This window comes from Lactuca saligna, chromosome 7 (genome assembly GCF_052625555.1).
Source record: "Lactuca saligna cultivar CGN05327 chromosome 7, ASM5262555v1, whole genome shotgun sequence".
Taxonomy (NCBI): domain Eukaryota; kingdom Viridiplantae; phylum Streptophyta; class Magnoliopsida; order Asterales; family Asteraceae; genus Lactuca; species Lactuca saligna.
In genome coordinates, this window is record NC_136423.1 from 134,555,484 (window position 1) to 134,574,932 (window position 19,449).

General features: G+C 36.8%; 1 protein-coding gene across 1 annotated transcript; it reads right to left on the reverse strand.

Moving 5' to 3' along the window:
* Positions 1-5,005: 5,005 nt before the first annotated feature.
* On the reverse strand, positions 5,006-7,981 carry LOC145005926 (ABC transporter G family member 1-like). Its single transcript, XM_078965032.1, has 7 exons — positions 7,664-7,981; positions 7,384-7,463; positions 6,818-7,282; positions 6,639-6,725; positions 6,414-6,539; positions 6,024-6,218; positions 5,006-5,924 (listed from the first exon to the last, which is right to left on the reverse strand). The coding sequence occupies exons 1-7, from the start codon at positions 7,962-7,964 to the stop codon at positions 5,160-5,162; spliced, it is 2,019 nt and encodes a 672-aa protein (XP_078821158.1). The 5' UTR covers positions 7,965-7,981; the 3' UTR covers positions 5,006-5,159.
* Between the last annotated feature and the right edge of the window lie 11,468 nt (positions 7,982-19,449).

The window sequence follows — 19,449 nt, forward strand, 5'->3', positions numbered from 1 at the left end:
AGCTTATCACTATGTTCCATTTTTGCATGGTTAGAACCTACTTCCCGTGTATTAGTTTACTCAAACCTCCACAGTCAATCACAATTTTAGAAGCAATTAATTTATTTAAGATTATCATGGGCATTAGTGGATTGTCCAGAGGTAGTGGACATAACATAGAGATCGTGTTAATGCTCATGAGCACTTAATGAAGACTGAAGTATTAGAACAACCTGAACTTGGAAATTAATTCATGGATGAAGTCACGAGTAATTTTAAGATCATAATATCTCTTATTCTTCAAAATGAGATATATATTAGGGTTTTGCTTTACAAGTCTGTTGTGCATTGGTATGCTCTAACCCTATTCATAGTAGTCATAACGGGTGTGTCGATGTGTTATATGATGAGTAGAAAAAAATTATGTGGTCAAAATTTATTTGCTCCAAATAAATTAACATAAAATGATGATATTTATGGATGCCTCGATGATTTGGTGTTGACATCTAATGGGCCTGGCTGAGTCCCGACTGAAATTAATGTGTGCAATTTAGTATTTGGATGTAGTCGTCACTCGTCACAAATCATTATTGGGAAAGGTAATCTTAAATACTCAAATTGACCTTTATTCATTGTCTGAGATTCATAAAAATATCTTGAACAAAAGAATAGTTAATCACTTATCTAAGCTTTGAATCCCGATTAGATCAAATTTCAACAATTACAGTGGATGGCTAACTCTCTGTGGATTACTAGAAAAATATTAAACCTCGTTGAGTTGATGACTTGTACAACTGGGAGACTGTTGAAAAGATTGTCAAATGTTATTAACTATTGGTAATATCTCTAATAATAATAGAGTTGTTTTGGGTTGTAGTCATGACCCAATTGAGCAAAAAGACATATAATAAAATAATTTTGTTAATTATTATAGTTTAATAAATTAATTGAAATTATTTTTGGAATTAATTAAATAGTTTTAACTAATTAAATGATTAAATATTAATCAGTTAAATGTTAAGTAATTGATATGTCCCAGAACACTTATTAACGATAAGGAAAGATTAGAAAATCACTCCATCTCATATGGGATGAGACACAAAATTATAATTTACTATATCTCACATGGGATGGGAGTTGAAACTAAGGAAAGGATCTGAGACTATAAATAAGTTGCTTGGGATTTTCATGCTTTTTACAACTTAGCTTGATTTTCGCCATCCTCCTTCCTCCCCTTTCTTAATGGACGATTTCTAACAATTTTAGTTTTGTGAATTGATCCTCCGCCGAGTTTATGTTAAGGGTATTCTATTGGAGTTTTGGGTGTGAAACAAAAAAAAATTGTTGGTATGTCTTAGTCATCTAAAAAAAAGGTGGTTGATCAAACTTCTTCAAAAGATCAAGAAAATCAAAAGAATCAAGAGTTCAAAATTTCTTCTACTGTTTTTCAATAACAGGTTGCTATAATAGAATAAACCTAAATCATTTCGGGTGCATCTACACATATGGTTTCATATTGCTTCTGCTGCCATATCTAGTGTGTACTGAATGCTAGAAAACCCATCAAAAGTAGGTATAGGGTTTTGTTATTTTTTGTTTGATTTGTATGCCCTTGAAAATAGGTGATACTTGAGTTTTGTTAGAAGTGTTTAATTTCTTTTTTGGGGTTTTCTAAAAGTAAACCCCCCCCCCCCCCCCCCCCCTTCTCCTTTTCTAATTCCACCCTCCTAATTTGATTTTATCTTTTTTTTTTTTTTTTCATTTTGCTTTTTTGTTGTTTTTAATTCTTTTTTAATTTATTATTATTATTATTATTATTATTATTATTATTATTATTATTATTATTAAAATATAAAAAGTATTTAAAAACCGATTTATATAGCCGTTCAAATTTATATTATCGTCTGGATGTTTAAATTTTGTGCGAAATGTATAATAATAATAATAACAATAATAATAATAATAATAATAATAATAATAATAATTAAAAAAGAATTAAAAATAATAAAAAAAATAAAATTGGAAAACAAAAATCAATCAAATCAAGTTTTTGACATTTGATTTGATATTATTTTTTTATTTTTTTTGTATTTTGCTGTTTTTTTTTTGTTTTTTTATTATTTTTAATTCCTTTTTAATTTATATTATTATTATTATTTTTATTATTATTATTATTATTATTAATTTCATACAAAATTTAAACATCCAGACGACAATATAAATTTGAACGACTATATAAATCGGTTTTTGAATACTTTTTTATATTTTAATAATAATAAAATTAAAATATAATAATAATAATAATAATAATAATATTAATTATAATAATAATAATAATAAATAAATTAAAAAAGAATTAAAAACAACAAAAAAATAGAAAAAAAAAAAACAAATGACAAAAAATCGAATCTGGGATGGAATTGGAAAGGGGCTAATATCATAAAAACCCTCAAGTTTTCAGGATTTTGTCGGTTTTGCCCAAAGTTGAATTTTACGTCCGTTTTTACCCTAACATTTTCCAAAAAATGTTCGATTTTACCCTTTTACCAGTGATAACAGGTCACCATTATATTAGTTTCGCAAAAAAACCCTTAACTTTATAGTTTTTTTTATGTTTTTACCCTTAAGTTTATATTTTTTTACACTTTTACCCTTTGTATTATTTTTTTCATATTATATGTATTAATGCAGAAAATTTATATTGATATACAAAATTTTTTTAATTAAGTATTGTATTTACATTTTTTAATGTTATTTCTTCATATATATATATATATATATATATATATATATATATATATATATATGTGTGTGTGTGTGTGTGTGTGTATGGGTTTTTTCTTGGATAAACCATTTAAGATGTAAAAAACCGCAAATTAATATGTTTTTAGAACTACAAGTAAATATTTTATGCATTTAAAAATATACATGTCAATAAGAAAAACTTGTTGAATCATAAACATGTTTATATAAGTATATACATATAATCTTAGAAGTGTAAATATGTATTTTGATATATGTTTTTTTTAAGTATAAATATATTTTTAGAAGTATATATACATATTTATATATAATAATGTAAAAATATGTATTTATACTTCTGAAAGCTATATCTATAAAACACGTATTGATAATTCTAAAAATATTATTTATCTTTTTAAATGGTATAACCTTGCAAACACACACGCACACACAAACAAACATATATATATATATATATATATATATATATATATATATATATATATATATATATATATAACATTAAAAAAATATATATACAATATTTAATTAAACATTTTTTCGTATATAAATACGATTTTTCTACATGAATATGTATATTATGAAAAAAATACTTAGGGTAAAAATGTAAAAAAAGTATAAACTTAAGGGTAAAAACGCAAAAAAGGGTAAACTTAAGGGTTTTTTGCGAATTTAATATAATGGTAACCTGGAAAACCTATTATTATCGGTAAAAGAGTAAAACCGAACATTTTTTCGAAAATGTTAGGGTAAAAACGGACATAAAATTCAACTTTGGGCAAAACCGACAAAATCCTGTAAATTTGAGGATTTTTATGACATTAACCCATTGGAAAAGGAGTGGGTACTTTTAAAAAACCCCATAGCACTACCCATGTTTTTTCATGTTGCAACTTGCAGACTTTAATCTGATTATTTCCTGTTGAAAAATGTTGATACTGCAATAATGAAGATTAGTTAAAGTTGATTTGACATGATTAAAAGACCAATTTTATTGTATTTGTATCTAGATCTTAATGATATTCTTTTGAATAAATTGTATTAAGGCTTTAAGTAGTGGGCCTCGCTATGGAGGTCGTCACTGGTCGCCGAAGGCGCTGAATACCGCCCCCTGGCTTGCGCCAAGGAATTCGCCAACCATGGCTCGCCAACACCATAGCGAGAAGAAACATAAAGAGATTTGGGATGTTGGCCTGTTGATACAATAATCCTCCTCTCCAATCGTTTTTTAGAACCTTGATTTCTCTCATCAATGACATCGTTTCCATCTCAAGCAAGTATTCTTTTCCAGAAAAAGCTCAAAGGTCTCGCTTTTGCTTCCTCTCTCACACAATCGGAGGAGTTGTTTTGTGGAATAGTCTACTTTCACAAAATTAAGAAAAGATAATAGCAAATTGGTAGATGTAAGTAGTAATTTATTAAAAAAATAAAAAAGAAGAAATGGAAATGGAGATGGGAAAAGCCTTTTCAGAAAAGATGAGGAAGTTGGATAGCTGTTTTGTAAATTTTGTGTACTTGATTGGTTTTTGTTTGTAGATAGTAGTGGTAATTTTTTTAATAATAATATTTATTATATAAATTATTTGTAGATGTATATAAAAGTGTCACATTATTATTAACATAAATGTTTTTTTACCTTGATAGAGAAGAAAAGTGTGTGGTTACAAAATCAATTTTATCATTATTATTAACATAAATGTTTTTTTACCTTGATAGAGAAGAAAAGTGTGTGGTTACAAAATCAATATATAAAATGTAGTTAGTTTCTTGATTAATATTGAACTGTTTGTGTTTTATAAAAATATAATTTATTTAACTTTGAAAAATAAATCTAATGTATTACAATTCATTATAAAATGCTAAACAATGGATCCACCTAGGTGGCAATAGAAAAAAATGAGGTGTACTACTACTCTCTTTCAGTCTAATAGTCTTCTCTAATAGTCTTCTCGTTTAGCATTTTGATGTGGTTCACATGATGAAAGATCCATGACAATGAAACACAAAACAAACAAAGAATTTTTGCAATTTGTTTAATTTACGCCACTCCTATGGGTTTTTTTTTTTTTTTTTTATTTATTTATTTATTTTTTTTATTTTTAACGGGGATATATATAATTAAGAATTAAGATGCTTTTAAAAGAACAAATGAACAAATTACTACACATATGTCATTGTAGTATCGTAATATACTCATTCGTATATTTTGTAAATCAAATTATTTGGTTATACAATCATTTTTTTTTCCAAATTTATATTATTGAATCAACTACTAGTACAAATAGCTTACATATTAATATTATTGTATAAAACACTATTACAATACTTCCCACATTCTAAACGTCACTTGGCAAAAGTTATAAAATTTGACTTCTTGAAAATTTAAATACAACCTACAAATCTTAAGGCCGCCCTACTTAATGCGAAGGTGTCGTAAGAGGATTCACCATTACTTGCGTGATCTGCTTCTTCGGAGCAACAAACATCAAACCGCTTAAAACAGGTTTAACATTCTCAACGATTTTTATTATAACGAAAAACAAAAACCGAGAAATCACCACCATCGTTAATATGATCTCCAAATCGACCCACTTTGAGTAGGCCATTTCAACTTGCCATGTCTCTCTTAATATATACCCTCCATCCACGACTTTTTCCACTCCTGCTTCGCTATATACAAACTGTACTCCTTCAAACTCGTTCTTGAACATTCCCTGATAAGCATACTTGTGAAATCCAATGTAATACAACGGGTATTTCCAAAAAGGATCAGGTAAATCATTGGGTAAGCGAAAGAACCCGCCACCTAACACCATAAAGGCCTGGATCCCCGCTCCTACTATGATTCCCATTAAGTAATTTGGAACAATACTCGCGACAATCATCATTAAGCTCTCAACTAGCAGCATACAAGAAAACAGTACGGATGTGTAATATGCGAAGTGATCAAATCCTTCACGAAGTCCTGTTAGGTAGTATGCTAATGCCCCAGGAATCACCGATACTAGCAACAAGTATGGTGTTGAAGATAGCGTGTTGGCTATAACGAATGCGCTAGTTGAATAATGTCCATTTAATCTTTCACGTTCGAAGACCTTCATGTCCTCCACAAATGAGGGGAATCCACCGATTGCCATGAATGTTAAAAATGTGGCCACAAACATCAGCATCGAACTTCTAGCCTGTAAGTTTTTATCCATACATATATTAATTAAAATCAATCTTGCATGATTTAGAACTATCATATGGCTGCATTAGATAAAGGAATCTTGCTTTTTCACCTGAATTGAATTGTAGTTTGAGCCAATATCATAGAAGAGTGTTCCAAGACCTAACGACAACGCTATGTAGATAGCAAGGCGCAACCAGTAGTAGCCCAAATCGCGATGCATGTTCATGAAAGATCTCTTGGTGAGTATAAAACATTGAGTTGAGAAACTAGCATGATTTTTCTTTTTATCAAATGCTCCATCTCCCTGAGAAAATGACAATGAAGTTGTTCAACTTAATAGTTGTGTTACCACAAACCTATCAATCTATAATAATTAAATGTCCACAATTTTTTGAATTTTGTTGTTTTTACTTTTTGCCAAACTAAGTTGAAATATCCGGATTTTGGAATGGGACAACTCTTTTTAATTTACTAGTATTAAATTTGTGTTGTAGCTCACCTTTTTGCATATTTCAGTAACTCCATTGCTAACTTCTTGGTAAGTACTAGATGATTTGTATGAATCTATCAAGGTATTAATCACTTCCTCAGCAGGTTTCCTTTCAGACAAACCTTGTTCGATATCCTATAAATTTCAAAAAAGATCTTCGAATCAGTTGCACACAATAAAAACCATATACCCAGTTATGACAAATTAGCCGAAAGTGTTCCATAAAGAATATACCTCGTCAAAATCCTTGTTGATTGTTCTAAGAAAGTGATCAGAAGGATTTTGGAAACTGGGGCAAGGGAATCCATTTAAAGCAAAAAACTACGTCAAAGCAAAGATAAGATTAGCTCATGATTTTCGAAACTACGTTTGGTCAATGAAAACAGAGTAGATAGAACTGAACAAGTGCTCACTTCCTGCGCATAGCTAGCGTTCCCGAAATAAACCGTTCTTCCAGAAGAAAGAAGGCAGAGATTATGGAAAAGCCCAAAGACTTCGCTGCAAGGCTGGTGAATGGATGCGATAATTGTCCTTTCTTCATGTTGATCAAGTTTTGCGATTCTGCTCATCACGTAATATGAAGCAGCACTATCAAGACCACTTGTTGGTTCATCAAGGAAGAGTAGCTTAGGGCGAGTTAGGATTTCAATACAGATGCTAACTCGTCTCTTTTGGCCTCCACTCAGGCCTTTAGCTCCCCACCCTCCGATTCTTGTGTCCATGGAATCTTGAAGACCCATCTCTCTTATCGTGATTTCAGCTCTCTCTTTTTTCTCGGCTTTTGACATGCAATCTGGTAGTTGAAGCTGCGCGGAATAGTAGACACTTTCTCGGACAGTAAGTGTTTGGATGAGTGATTCGTCTTGCGTCACATACGCCTGCATCATATATGCATACAATTAATTTAATCCCATCATTTCAAAATTGAGACGATGAAAGTAGATGAGAAAAAGATAGATGTTTAATTATTGGGGCTTACAGATGTTCCATATGCTAATGTTTTTTTGAATCCATTAACTAAAATGTCACCATTCTGTCTAGTCTTTGAGTCTAGTCTCCCTGCATGCAAAGTAATAATTAAACACCTATTTCTCAAAATAGGGTTTGTTACTTATTAATCATAATGTCTTTAGTTCGTTGCGGAAGGGATTAAAAGTTTGCATTTTGTTTCTATACGTGAGATGCATGGAGAGAACTATATATGTTGTTAATTAATAGTGTTCTGGTTTTCTTGAATTCGTATATATATTTATGGACACCTGCCAAGGCATCAAGTAGGGTGGATTTGCCGCAGCCCGAAGGACCCATGATAGCGAGGATCTCCCCAGGCCTCGCATACCCTGTAACACCTTGAAGTATCGACCGGTGCCCACCAGTAGTTCTATCGGGCACTGTAACCCACAAGTCGTTCCATGTCAAAGAGAGACCATTGGTGTTGCATTTGGTTTCACGGTTACTGCGAGTGGGAAGTCTAACTTCTTCAGGGCGTTGTAGTGTCGGTGCAAGGAATGTGATCTCCACCTCCTGGGGACTCTGTGTTTCTAAGTAAGAATTTTCCATGAGAGAGAGAGAGAGAGAGAGAGATTTTGCTTGTTAAAAACGAAGTATTTGTTGAGTATATATAAAAGGTTAAGGTAACCACGTGTCATGATTGCCGCCATACATATATATATATATATCAAAATGCATGTGAAGTATTGACCACACAAGAGCTTTAGTTGAATGAATCATTTGGTTATAACGATAACGATATCGTTCTAACAATATTCGTGGTGATGTTACAATGTTAAGATACTAGAAAAATATCCCAATTTGATGAAATGTGTTAAGATCAGTGTTCTAAAAGGCACGATAAGACGTGCGTCAAGACGTGAGACGTAGATTTATCGTTACGAAAACCTCATAACGTTGTTGCTAAGCATGATGTATGGCAAACTATGATATGGAGTATCATGACACGTTGTAATTTTTTTTTTTTTTTTGTCTTTTATAATTGAAGATACTATTATGTTTTTTGTTAACTTTTTGTTATTAATTGTTGATATAACACTTTTAAAAAATAGTTATATTTAATATAAATTTATACTTATGTGGTAATATAATTATAAATTAATACAAAATCATCGTCTTACATCACGTATTGAAAAACGTTATGGCTCGTCATGACTAGTTAAACTTGAGGTTTGGCCTTCCCGTCACGCCACGCTTTACGCCATTTAGAACCTTGATTAAGATACTAGAAAAATATCTCAATATGGTCTATTCAAATTATATATACCATAAAAGCTTAAAAAATATAGTTACAGTGTATTTTCTTCTTTTTCTTTTGCTGCCACTGAAGTTTATGTTTTCATAAAAAAAACCTTAATTCTTTTCTTCTTCCCTTTCCTTGTTATCTATTTGGGTCGCCGCCTTGCCGCCTCCTCGTCCAATACAAATTCGTTTGCTTTTCCTTATTTCCTTTTTCTTTCCGCTTACTTACCTCTCCGCCTTCTCTCTCACGAACACAACACTAGTACAAAACATATTTTTTAGTGCGATGAGGTTTTTTTTGGTGCGGTCGTAGCCTAAAACCGCACCATTAAAACACTTTCACATTAATAAGTTAAGGAACCGCACTAACAAATGCATTTTTTGATGCTATTTTCTTTAAACGCACTAATAAATACATTTTTTGATGCTGTTTTTCAAAATCGCACTAATAAATGTATTTTTTTTACGCGTTTTTTTAAAACCGCACTAATAATAAATGTATTTTTTGATGCTGTTTTCTTAAAAAGTACTAATAAACGCATTTTTTGACGCTACTTTTAAAAATTGCATTAATAAATGTATTTTTTTTTTATACTGTTTTCCAAAACTACGGTAATAGCAAATGCATTTTTTTAATGCGGTTTTGGATTGAGTTCCCTCCTCATTTTTGTTCCCGGGCTGACGCTCATTCCAAAATTTCATTCCCGGCGCGATGCCTTTCTCTTCCCCTTTATATTTCCTTAATCTAATTTCATTTGGCCACACAAACCCTAATATCATCGACTACTGCTGCACTCACCAACATCCTTGAGTCCTCTCACCCGTGTCTGCATCATCGTCGATTCAAGCTGCCACAACCTCCATCATCTTTGATTTTGGTTGAGCCCACTCTTATCGTTGCTGATTCATGATTTTAGGTTAGCAACGTGATGAATCTGAATAATCTTTCAGGAGTCGACCTCCACTATAATCATCTTTGTCCATCGCGATCAAACCATCATCAACACCTTCAGGTATGTTTTTGATATTCTGATTTATAATTTGATTCATAATATTACCTAATCTATATGTCTGATTTCTTAAGTTAGGTTGTGGAAGAAGGACGGGGTTGAGCAAAGAAGCTTGTTGTAGCACCTGGTTCCCGGTACGTACTTCTTGCTATTTATCTTTTAAAAATAAATAAATGATAATAATGCATCTTGCCTTGGACTCGGCGAGTTGATGGGCTAACTCGCCGAGTAGGAGTGGGACAAGGTACGAGAGTTGGACTTTGGACTCGGCGAGTCGGTCCCCTAACTCGGCGAGTAGGCCCTGGTTGGGTAAAAACCCTAATCCGGGTGTTTGCACCCTATTTAAACACTCTAACTTGGCCTCCTTTGTCCCTAACACTTCCAGAGAGAAGTAGAGCGAGATCCTAGCCCCCATATTGTTCTTGAGAGTGTTTTTGGCTTTGTGAAGAAGTTTTGGAGCTTGGAAGAGGAAAGAGGTGGTTGAAGAGTGCAAGGAAAGGAGTAGATCCGAACTCTACTCAGGGAGAAGCTTCCATTCAGGTAGAAAAGTCCCTACCTTGATCTTTAGGTCATTAGTTACCATTTTTGTCCCAAATTGGTGGGTTTCAAGCCCTAAAACACCAAACTCCATGTGTGGTGCTTAATGATCCGAAAAGACTTCAGATCTAGGCTTATTGGATGAATTAGAAGCATAAAGTTTATGTGGTTGAAGTGATTGAGGTCCCCATTGAGTGCATGACCTCATTAAGAGTTTGGTTTTAGCCTTATGAGCTTATAGGGCCATGCATACACGTAAAGTTTGCAACTTTACGTGATAAGCATGCTCAAGGAACATGGATCTATGGTTTTGAAGCGTTGCATGTCTCAGATTTGGCCTATATGGGAAATGGGTCATAGGGACTCGGCGAGTTCCATGAAGATGGCCTTAGACTCGGCGAGTTGGATGAACAACTCAGCGAGTCCTATGAAGATTTCCTGGAACTTGGTGAGTTGTTCTTCAAACTCGGCGAGTCGGGTCGCGAATCGGTTCAATCATCCCAAGTAACGAGCGAAAGGTGATTCAGTGAGTGGGAAGAAGGACTGATCGAGTAGGGTCGGGTTAATAGGAGAAGGACTCAGCGAGTCTATGCCATGACTTGTCGAGTCCAGTCAAATGGACATTGACTTTGACCAAGGAGTTGACCTTGTACCAAGGGAGGGTCAGTCTTTTGACCTAAGGGTATTTATGGGTGTCTAACCTATGTTTATGGTTTATAGCCGGAGGATTTGCGATCCAGCAGTCAGACACTCAGCAAGCAGACTTCAGTAGCTATTTTCGAGGTGAGTTACCTTCCAGTAGCAGTGGGTCTAAGTCCACAATGCTAGCCCACCAGTAGGAGAAGTATGATAGATGATTGTCTTTGTGATATCATCTAGGTTTGCTACTACCTGATATGTTATATGCTAGCATGATATGTCGTATGTGATAGTAGTAGGGTTCGGTTGTTAGGACCGAAGGGTAGTCAGACACCCCAGATACGTCTGACATTATGTGATGATATGTTTGCATGCTATCCTGTTATGTTATATGTGATAGAGGTAGTAGGAGGGGACCAGTCCCCGAGTTCGGTTGTTAGGACCGAAGGGTAGTTTAGGCACCCCAGATATGTCTGATATTATGTTATGTTATGATATATGTGATAGTAACAGTAGGGGGTGAAATAGTCCCCGAGGATCGGTCGTAGGACCGATGGGTAGTCAACACCCCAGAATGGACTGACATGGGTAGTCAACACCCCAGAACGGCTTGACACGGGTAGGTCGACACCCCAAAATAGTCGTACCGGGTATGTCGGGCACCCCAGAATTGCTCGGAAATATGCATGATATGTGCTTGTATGGTATGTGGTATGATGAGGGAACTCACCAATCTTCGTGCTTATAGTTTTCAGTTTTGGTTTCAGGTACCTCTTCTTCGAAGGGGAAGGAGCTGGCGCGGTAGTAGCACATCACACACACGCTTTGTATTCCGCACTATGAGATCTTCCTAGGGATTTGTACTCTGACTTTGTTATGTTTTTATAAATTGGTTTCTAGACACGCACATCTTTTATGAAATGATATGATCGGTGAATGTTTTATTTCTAATGTTTTGCTAAGTATGTGTTTTAAAAAATGAAATTTTTGGCTCGTATTTTTGGGATTTTACAAGTTGGTATCAGAGCCCTGTTTTGAGGGATTCGGACACACCTTCGGGGGTTTCTGGACTCAAATCGAGGGATTAAAATAATTTGAAAAAGAAAATGTTTTCTAGGAGTTCTTTTTAAGAAGGAACGAAGTGTGTGATGTGCGCGACCGGCCAAGCTCAAGTAAGTATTCCCCAATGTACCCATACAAGTTTATATATGTTTTCAGTTCCTGTAGAACAACATGCTAGAATAGGATTAAGGATCTAGGAGTGATGCCTTATGTGCCTGCTTTATGTGCCTTAGTATATGAAAATTGCATGCTAGGATTGAGTAGACAGCAGTAGGATAGCCTGTTTAGGTTATGCCTGATAGCATGAGCTTAGCACTGTATGCTAGTACAGTTTCCCATTATGAGGATGGAATTGCTTGAGTAGCCTCCTATGTCTGAATGTTGCTTGCTTTGTGCTTTATGGGACTCTAAGTGATGGGAGTTAGCCATTAGGTGAATGCATCACATCACATGCGAACAGGGTTGAATAATCTCAGGGTGCTAGACTTGGCCCTATTGCGCAGCTCTTGTCTGAGTCTAACCGTTGTAGGGACGAATCTTTTACTTGAAGGATTATCTGAGCCTCGCCGCATGTGATGGTATGTAGGTGATGGCTAATTGGCATCACAAGGAGGCTTTTAGCAGCTGACGACTGGATCAGGTATGGTCAGAGGATTCCCTAGGGCAAGCCTAGGATGGGAGTAGCAGAAATTATTAGCAGTAATAGTGACTTGGTGGAGTCAAGGCAGTACTTGAGGAAAGTATGGATATATGTGGAAGGTAGTATGGGCCCGTACTACTGGAAGCATAGGATCTGTACTCGAATCAAGGAAAGCTGATATGAGACCAGGAAACTTGTGGTAGTAGTGATCCCTTGAGATATATCAGTGTTCCTGATGTTTTTTATGTTGTGTTTTAGAATGGTGGTATTGCGTCCTACACCAGCAGTTGGCAGTTCAGGAGAGGGATCGGGTTCGGGATTAGGTTCCGAGCCGGTGGATGAGGGGCTACGCGATTTCATCGCGTCAGAGATCACCAGGGGCATCCTTGAGTCGACCCCCATTATCTTCGGGTCGATCAAGGAAGGGATAGTTGAGTTGATGGAGGATCGCCTCCAAGCATTCAGGAGCGACATGTCATCTGGCCAGTCGGGATCTCGCACACTGTCCTTTAAGGACTTCAGGGGCAATGTTGCACCGTATTTTCACGGGGCGAAGGACCTCATAGCTGCCAAGCGATGGATTGCAGACATTGAGTCTACACAGATGATTAGCTTCTGCCCGAAGGGGTCGACGGTGAGGTTTGCAGTAGGGTATTTACGAGATCGAGCTAGGGATTAGTGGGAGTCCGTGAGTGACTCGTTGGGAGCCTCGGTTGTCAAGGCTATGACCTGGTCGGACTTCGCGACCAGGTTCAAGACAGAGTTTGCACCGGCTGTAGAGCTTCAGCAGCTGGCCAGGGAGTTCTTTGATATGAGGCAGACGACGGAGACTATGGCGGAGATCACCGCCAAGTTCCGGGAGAGGGCATTGTTGGTGCCCCAGTATGCGGGTGATAAGGATATGAGGAGGACCCGCTACCATGACATGCTCCGAGCTGATATTCGAGAGCATGTCAGTTTTTTAGCTTACCCTACCTTGGACTCTATGATTGCCAGGGCGAGGGAGAGAGAGATAGATCTGGAGCACATCCGGAAGAGGAAGATAGAGGAGGGACAGATAGGAAGGGCTTCGGGGAAGAAGCCCAAGGGATCAGATGGTAGGCCGAAAGGCCAGTCAGGACCAAGCCGCTGCAGGAAATGTGGCAGGCCTCATGAGGGGGCATCTAGACTGGGATCGTCGGGCTGCTATAAGTGCGGAAAGTCAGGGCATTTCAACAGGGATTGTACCGCCCCTGCACCTGTGATACAGATGTCTGAGTTGCTTTGTTTCCACTGCAACCAGAGGGGCTACAAGAATGTCAATTGCCCTTAGTTGACAGCACCCGCGCCAGTGAAGGCGCCAACTCCAGCAACACTGCGGATCACTGATGACCGGCAGGGGAAGGAAAAGGCTCCAGTGGTGAGGAGCCGGGCATTTCAGCTGACTATCGAGGAGGCACGCGCCACACTCGATGTGGTGACGGGTATGATTCTTTCCCTCTATTTCATTTTCATGCAGTTACAATATTGATAGGTGCTCTGTGTATATGCTTTAGGATCGTTCCATGTGAATGGTATCCCTGTTCAGGTGTTGTTTGACTCGGGTGCTACCCGATCGTTTGTTTCTCTTGCGCTTAGCAAGAAGTTTATTGAGTCTTCAGGCATCTTGGATTGCCCTTTAGAGGTAGATATCGCCATTGATCGATCGGTGCAGGCATTAGTGGTGTTCAGAGATTGTGTTTTGAGATTATTCGAGGAGCGCTACTTGGTGGATTTAGTTCCCATTCCGTTGCAGGGGAACAAGGTAATTATAGGCATGGATTGGTTGAGCCCTAGTGGGGCGGTGATAGATTACGCACAATAGCTAGTGCGGATCAGGACCCCAAGTGGGGGAGAGTTGGTGATGCACAGTGACAGGCCACAGTATGGACCCACAAAATGTTCACCAGCGAGAGCTAGGCGCTACCTTCAACATGGTTGCATGGGAAATGTCGCGTATGTTGTGGATACCCGAGAAACGGGTAAGGCAATGGAGAACGAGGTTCCAGTGGTACGAGACTATGCTGATGTGTTCCCGGAGGAGCTTCCTGGAATACCTCCGGAGTGACAGGTAGAGTTCAGGATAGACCTAGTCCCTGGTGCGGCTCCGATAGCCAAGGCACTGTATCGGTTGGCTCCTCCTGAGATGCAGGAGTTGTCTACACAGCTACATGAGCTATTAGACAAGGGATTCATTAGACCAAGCAGTTCACCCTGGGGAGCCCCGATCCTATTTGTGAAAAAGAAGGATGGGTCAAATCAGATGTGTATAGATTACCGGGAGCTGAATAAGGTAACGGTGAAGAACCGTTACCCGCTTCCGAGGATTGATGACCTCTTTGATTAGTTGCAAGGAGCATCTTGGTTCTCCAAGATCGATTTGCGTTCAGGTTATCATCAGATGAGGGTCAGAGAGGAGGATATGCAGAAGACCGCGTTTCGGACGCGTTATGGCCATTATGAGTTCATGGTGATGCCGTTCGGGCTCACCAATGCTCCTTTCGCGTTCATGGATCTCATGAACCGCGTGTGCAGACCTATGCTGTATCAGTCTGTGATAGTTTTCATCGATGATATCTTGGTTTATTCCAAGATGCAGGAGGAGCACGAGGAGCATCTAATAGAGGTTTTGGAGACTCTGAGGAGGGAGAGCTTGTACGCCAAGTTCTCCAAATGTGAGTTTTGGTTACGTGAGGTGCAATTTCTTGGGCACCTCGTCAACCAGAACGGGATTTCAGTAGACCTGAACAAGGTGGAGGCCGTGATGAGATGGGAGGTTCCGAAGTCTCCATCCGAGATTCGGAGTTTCCTAGGATTAGTAGGCTACTATCAGAGATTCATTCAGGATTTCTCCAAGATAGTTGTGCCCCTGACACGGTTGACTAGGAAGGCCGAGGTCTTTCGATGGGGGCCCGAGCAGTAGACAACATTCAAGGTTCTGAGACAAAAATTGTGTGGGGCACCAATCTTAGCCCTACTAGAGGGCGTAGAGGATTTCGTGGTACATTATGACGCGTAGATTTCAGGATTGGGCACAGTGCTGATGCAGAGAGGGGACGTCACTCACGAGGTGAACTACCCGATGCATGATTTAGAGTTGGGGGCGGTGGTTTTCGCCCTCAAGATTTGGAGACATTACCTCTATGGAGTTCGGTGTACCATTTACACGGACCACAAGAGTTTGAGGTACCTCATGGATCAGCCAAATCTGAACATGAGACAGCGTCAGTGGTTGGACGTGGTGAAGGCCTATGATTGTGAGATCCTTTTGTTGGATTAGTGTCTAAGTCCATAACTATTTTGGTGTGTACTTGACCCGATGGTGCATGGTCCTTTTGGGTTGCCTTCACCTAAGCAACTTGATTGGAGAAATAAATAAAGAGAGAGAGAGGTTATTATGATTTATTAATATGTTATAAGAATAATATATTAAAGGAGACATCATATTTGTTTAATTAATATTGGTCAATAATTAATTAAGAATTAATTTTGTGATCAAGTGTAATTAATTAAACTAGAGGGGCTGAATTGTAAGTATGTGATAGTTACAAAATAAGGTAAGGATTATCTTAAATATAGGGTGAACGAATTTAAGGAGATAATGCCTTAGAATTCGACTAGGATAAGGGTTTCTAAGACTTATCTTATGGTTGCTTGGTGGGCAAGCAACTAGATAAGGATAAGGACTAAAATCCTAATCTTTACACCTATATAAACCCCCTAAGGCTCATGAATTCGTCTAACCCTTCCCAAGAAGTCCTAAGGACAAATTCTAACCTCTCTCCTCTCTCTTTATACCTTCTCTATTTGCTCTTGGTGTTTGTAAGCCATTAGAGGAGTGACACTTGTGACTCTAAGCCTTCCAAAGTCAATTCAAGGAGGAATTGGGATTGTTATTGCTACATAACAATCAAGGTAACATTATAAACTTATTCTCATGTTAATATGATTATTTGAATGCTAGAATTAGGGTTTATAGTCTTGGATAACTTGCATGTACAATAGTTAAAACCTAGATCCAAGCATTAGGGTTTGTATGAGCACATAGGATGTCTTATGACCAAAACTCATCAGTGGTATCAGAGCCTTGATTGGTTTCTATTGTATTGATGCTTGATATGTTTAAAAATTTCGAATTTTGTGTTTCTAGAGGCTGGACTCGCCGAGTCCAAGGTGACTCAACGAGTCCATGCCTGACTCGACGAGTCGGCTCGTCAGATGGAGGGTATTCCGGGATTTCTTGCTGTTTTTGCTTATGGATAGTTACCTTATCATGTTAGATCAATATTAATCCGATTATATGATATATTTGACTATAATTTTGATCTAATTGAAGATATTTATCAATTAATAAGATAATTGTTTCCTTATGTGATAATTGATTAATTATTTTGAGTAAATTGATAAATTGTTTTGCAAGAAATCATTAAATAAATCAAATATGGATAATTATGTGATTAATTGTTAATTTAGATTATTTGTTATTTGATCCTTGTTGTTATGAAAAGTTTCATATTTTTCCCTTTAGGTTTTATAGTTTAAATTTGAACCCCAAAAGTTTTGTTGTTTTGAAATTTAAATAGTTAAAACCCTAATGTTTTGAAAAGGGTTTCAAAACTTGCCCTCAAGTTTTGGAATTTAAATTTTGATTAATAGTTTAATTTTGATGTACATTTAAATTCTAAACCCTAATGCGTTGAAATGTTTCAAAACTTGCTCTCAAGTTTTGGAATTTAAAAGTTGATTAAAAGTTTAATTAGGAATGTTAAATTCTAAAACTCAAGTATAGTTTTGAAAAAGTTCAAATCACACCCTTATGGTTTTATTAATTAATTAAGGTGTATAATTAAAAGAGGTTTAATAAATCCATAAAAGTTTAGGTTTACAATTTAATTGAATTAAAAGTATAATTGTTAAATTACACCACCTAATATTTTTAAAAGTATAAAATGCACCCTATACTATATATAACATTAAAAGTCTAGCATTATATATATGTATGAGTAAAAGTCAGTCTTACCGTTAGTAGGCCTCATTCACGAAGCTGGTCTATAAGGGGTGTTTAAGGAAATTGCCTATAAAATGGCGATTGAATGGGTATCCACTCTTACCCACCGCACTCTTGACTAGTGGAGGGTCGTTAGCCGAACGGGTAGGATAGGACGAAACCTTCCATTATAAGTATAATGAAATACAAAGTAACTAAATGTTTTTCAAATTCCCAATCTTAGTTACTTAGGCAAAAGTGAATTGATGCAATTCCATGAAATTACACTTTGTGCCCTTGCGAAGACATTAGTGGAGCGTGTGTGGTTTACCGGCACACTAAATGGTTCTAAGCAAAGGTAGCAAAGGGTGACTCAATGTTTGTCATAGTTCGGTGGAGCGTGTTTGGTTTACCGGCACATCGAATAGGTGATTGTAACATGTGAGGGCACCATGTAAGTTTGCATGGTTATTCACACCCGCTTTGTGATCCTCGGCATCCCAGTCACAAACAAGAGGGGCATATCGAGATATAAACATGCCATTGAAAGTTCAATGTATCTCAAAGGATCTAGGAGTTTTCATAGATTTAAAACTTAAATTTCTTTTTCGTTTTTCATGGTGGAAATTAGTGAATCGTCATTCACTTACCTTCAAATGTTCTGCAATTTGGGTTCCGGCATCCCTCTCCCGAGTTGTAGAATATTGTGTTGGGTCCTAGCCTTGGAATTTCATTTGGGTGATTTACCAAGGACTCAATCAATCAACTAACTTGAATTCATTTTTCTCCTGTTTTGTAGATGTCAAAGTTCGACAACTATGGTCTTCCCAAATCCCGTAGAACAAGCATTCCACATGAAGATGATATTCCACGATTCGATCGAGGAATAAGAAATCATGCTTCACTTCCTCCTCCTCCTCCAATTATTCTCCCTAACCCACAAGATTGTAAAATTGAAAGGTTCAATATCACTCAAGACCTTTTGGCAAGTAAACATAAAGAAGGAAAGTCGGTGTGTGCACACATCTTAGGGATGAAGTCAAACATTGATAGGTTAAGAATGATGGGATCCGTTGTCGGTGAAGAGATGGCTGTTGATTGGGTTCTTCAGTCACTTCCTAACTTGTATAGTGAGTTCGTAAGAGAGTACTATATGATGAACCACGACGTGACCCTTATTGATCTCACCTATATGCTTATTGTTGCTGAATCAACAATGGTTTGGCGCAATAGAAAAGCAAAGTTGATTGGTGAATCTGCCTTCAAGACCTCTATGGATATAGACAATGGCAATGAAAGACATGCAATGATCGAAAAGTTTGATCATAAGAGAAAGGCAATGTCTGAAGTAGTTCCATGTGTTGTTCGAAAAGAGTCAATTTGCTTTTCTTGCCAAAAGAAGGGGCATTGGAGACGAAGTTGCCCTATTTACCTAAGAGATCTAAGAGATGGGAGAGTCAAAATTATGAATACGCTTCAGGTAAAATCCACTATCTAACTACGTTAAGTTCCTATTCATTGATAAGATTGCATTTGAATGTTTTGAAGGATCGGTGAAAAGAAAGGAAGCTTGGTGAAAGAGCAAGATGAATCTAATCACAAGAAATGGATCTTGATCGCATGGACTTGAAGATTAGATTTTGAGCTTAGATAGTTATGATAGAGTTGTTAGAAATTTTCCTTTTACATAGTTTTCAATAGATTTTGCATTGTAAGGACAAATGTCTTTCTGCTGCTTTTATAAATAAAATAAATTTTTTTTGACGTATTTATTTATTTGTTTACTTCCTTGCGATGAAATCGTTTTGAAAAATTGATGTTTGCATATTTCTACAACGAATGGATATGATTCTTAGTTATGTTATTTATGGAAATGTCGAGAATTTACCAAATAGGGAG

Excerpts from the sequence above, each read along its gene's own strand:
- LOC145005926 (XM_078965032.1), bottom strand. The coding sequence starts at position 7,964 with ATGGAAAATTCTTACTTAGAAACACAGAGTCCCCAGGAGGTGGAGATC. Across the intron at positions 7,283-7,383 it reads CATTAGCATATGGAACATCT|GCGTATGTGACGCAAGACGA; the intron begins GTAAGCCCCAAT and ends TATATGATGCAG. Across the intron at positions 6,726-6,817 it reads ACGCTAGCTATGCGCAGGAA|TTTTTTGCTTTAAATGGATT; the intron begins GTGAGCACTTGT and ends GCTTTGACGTAG.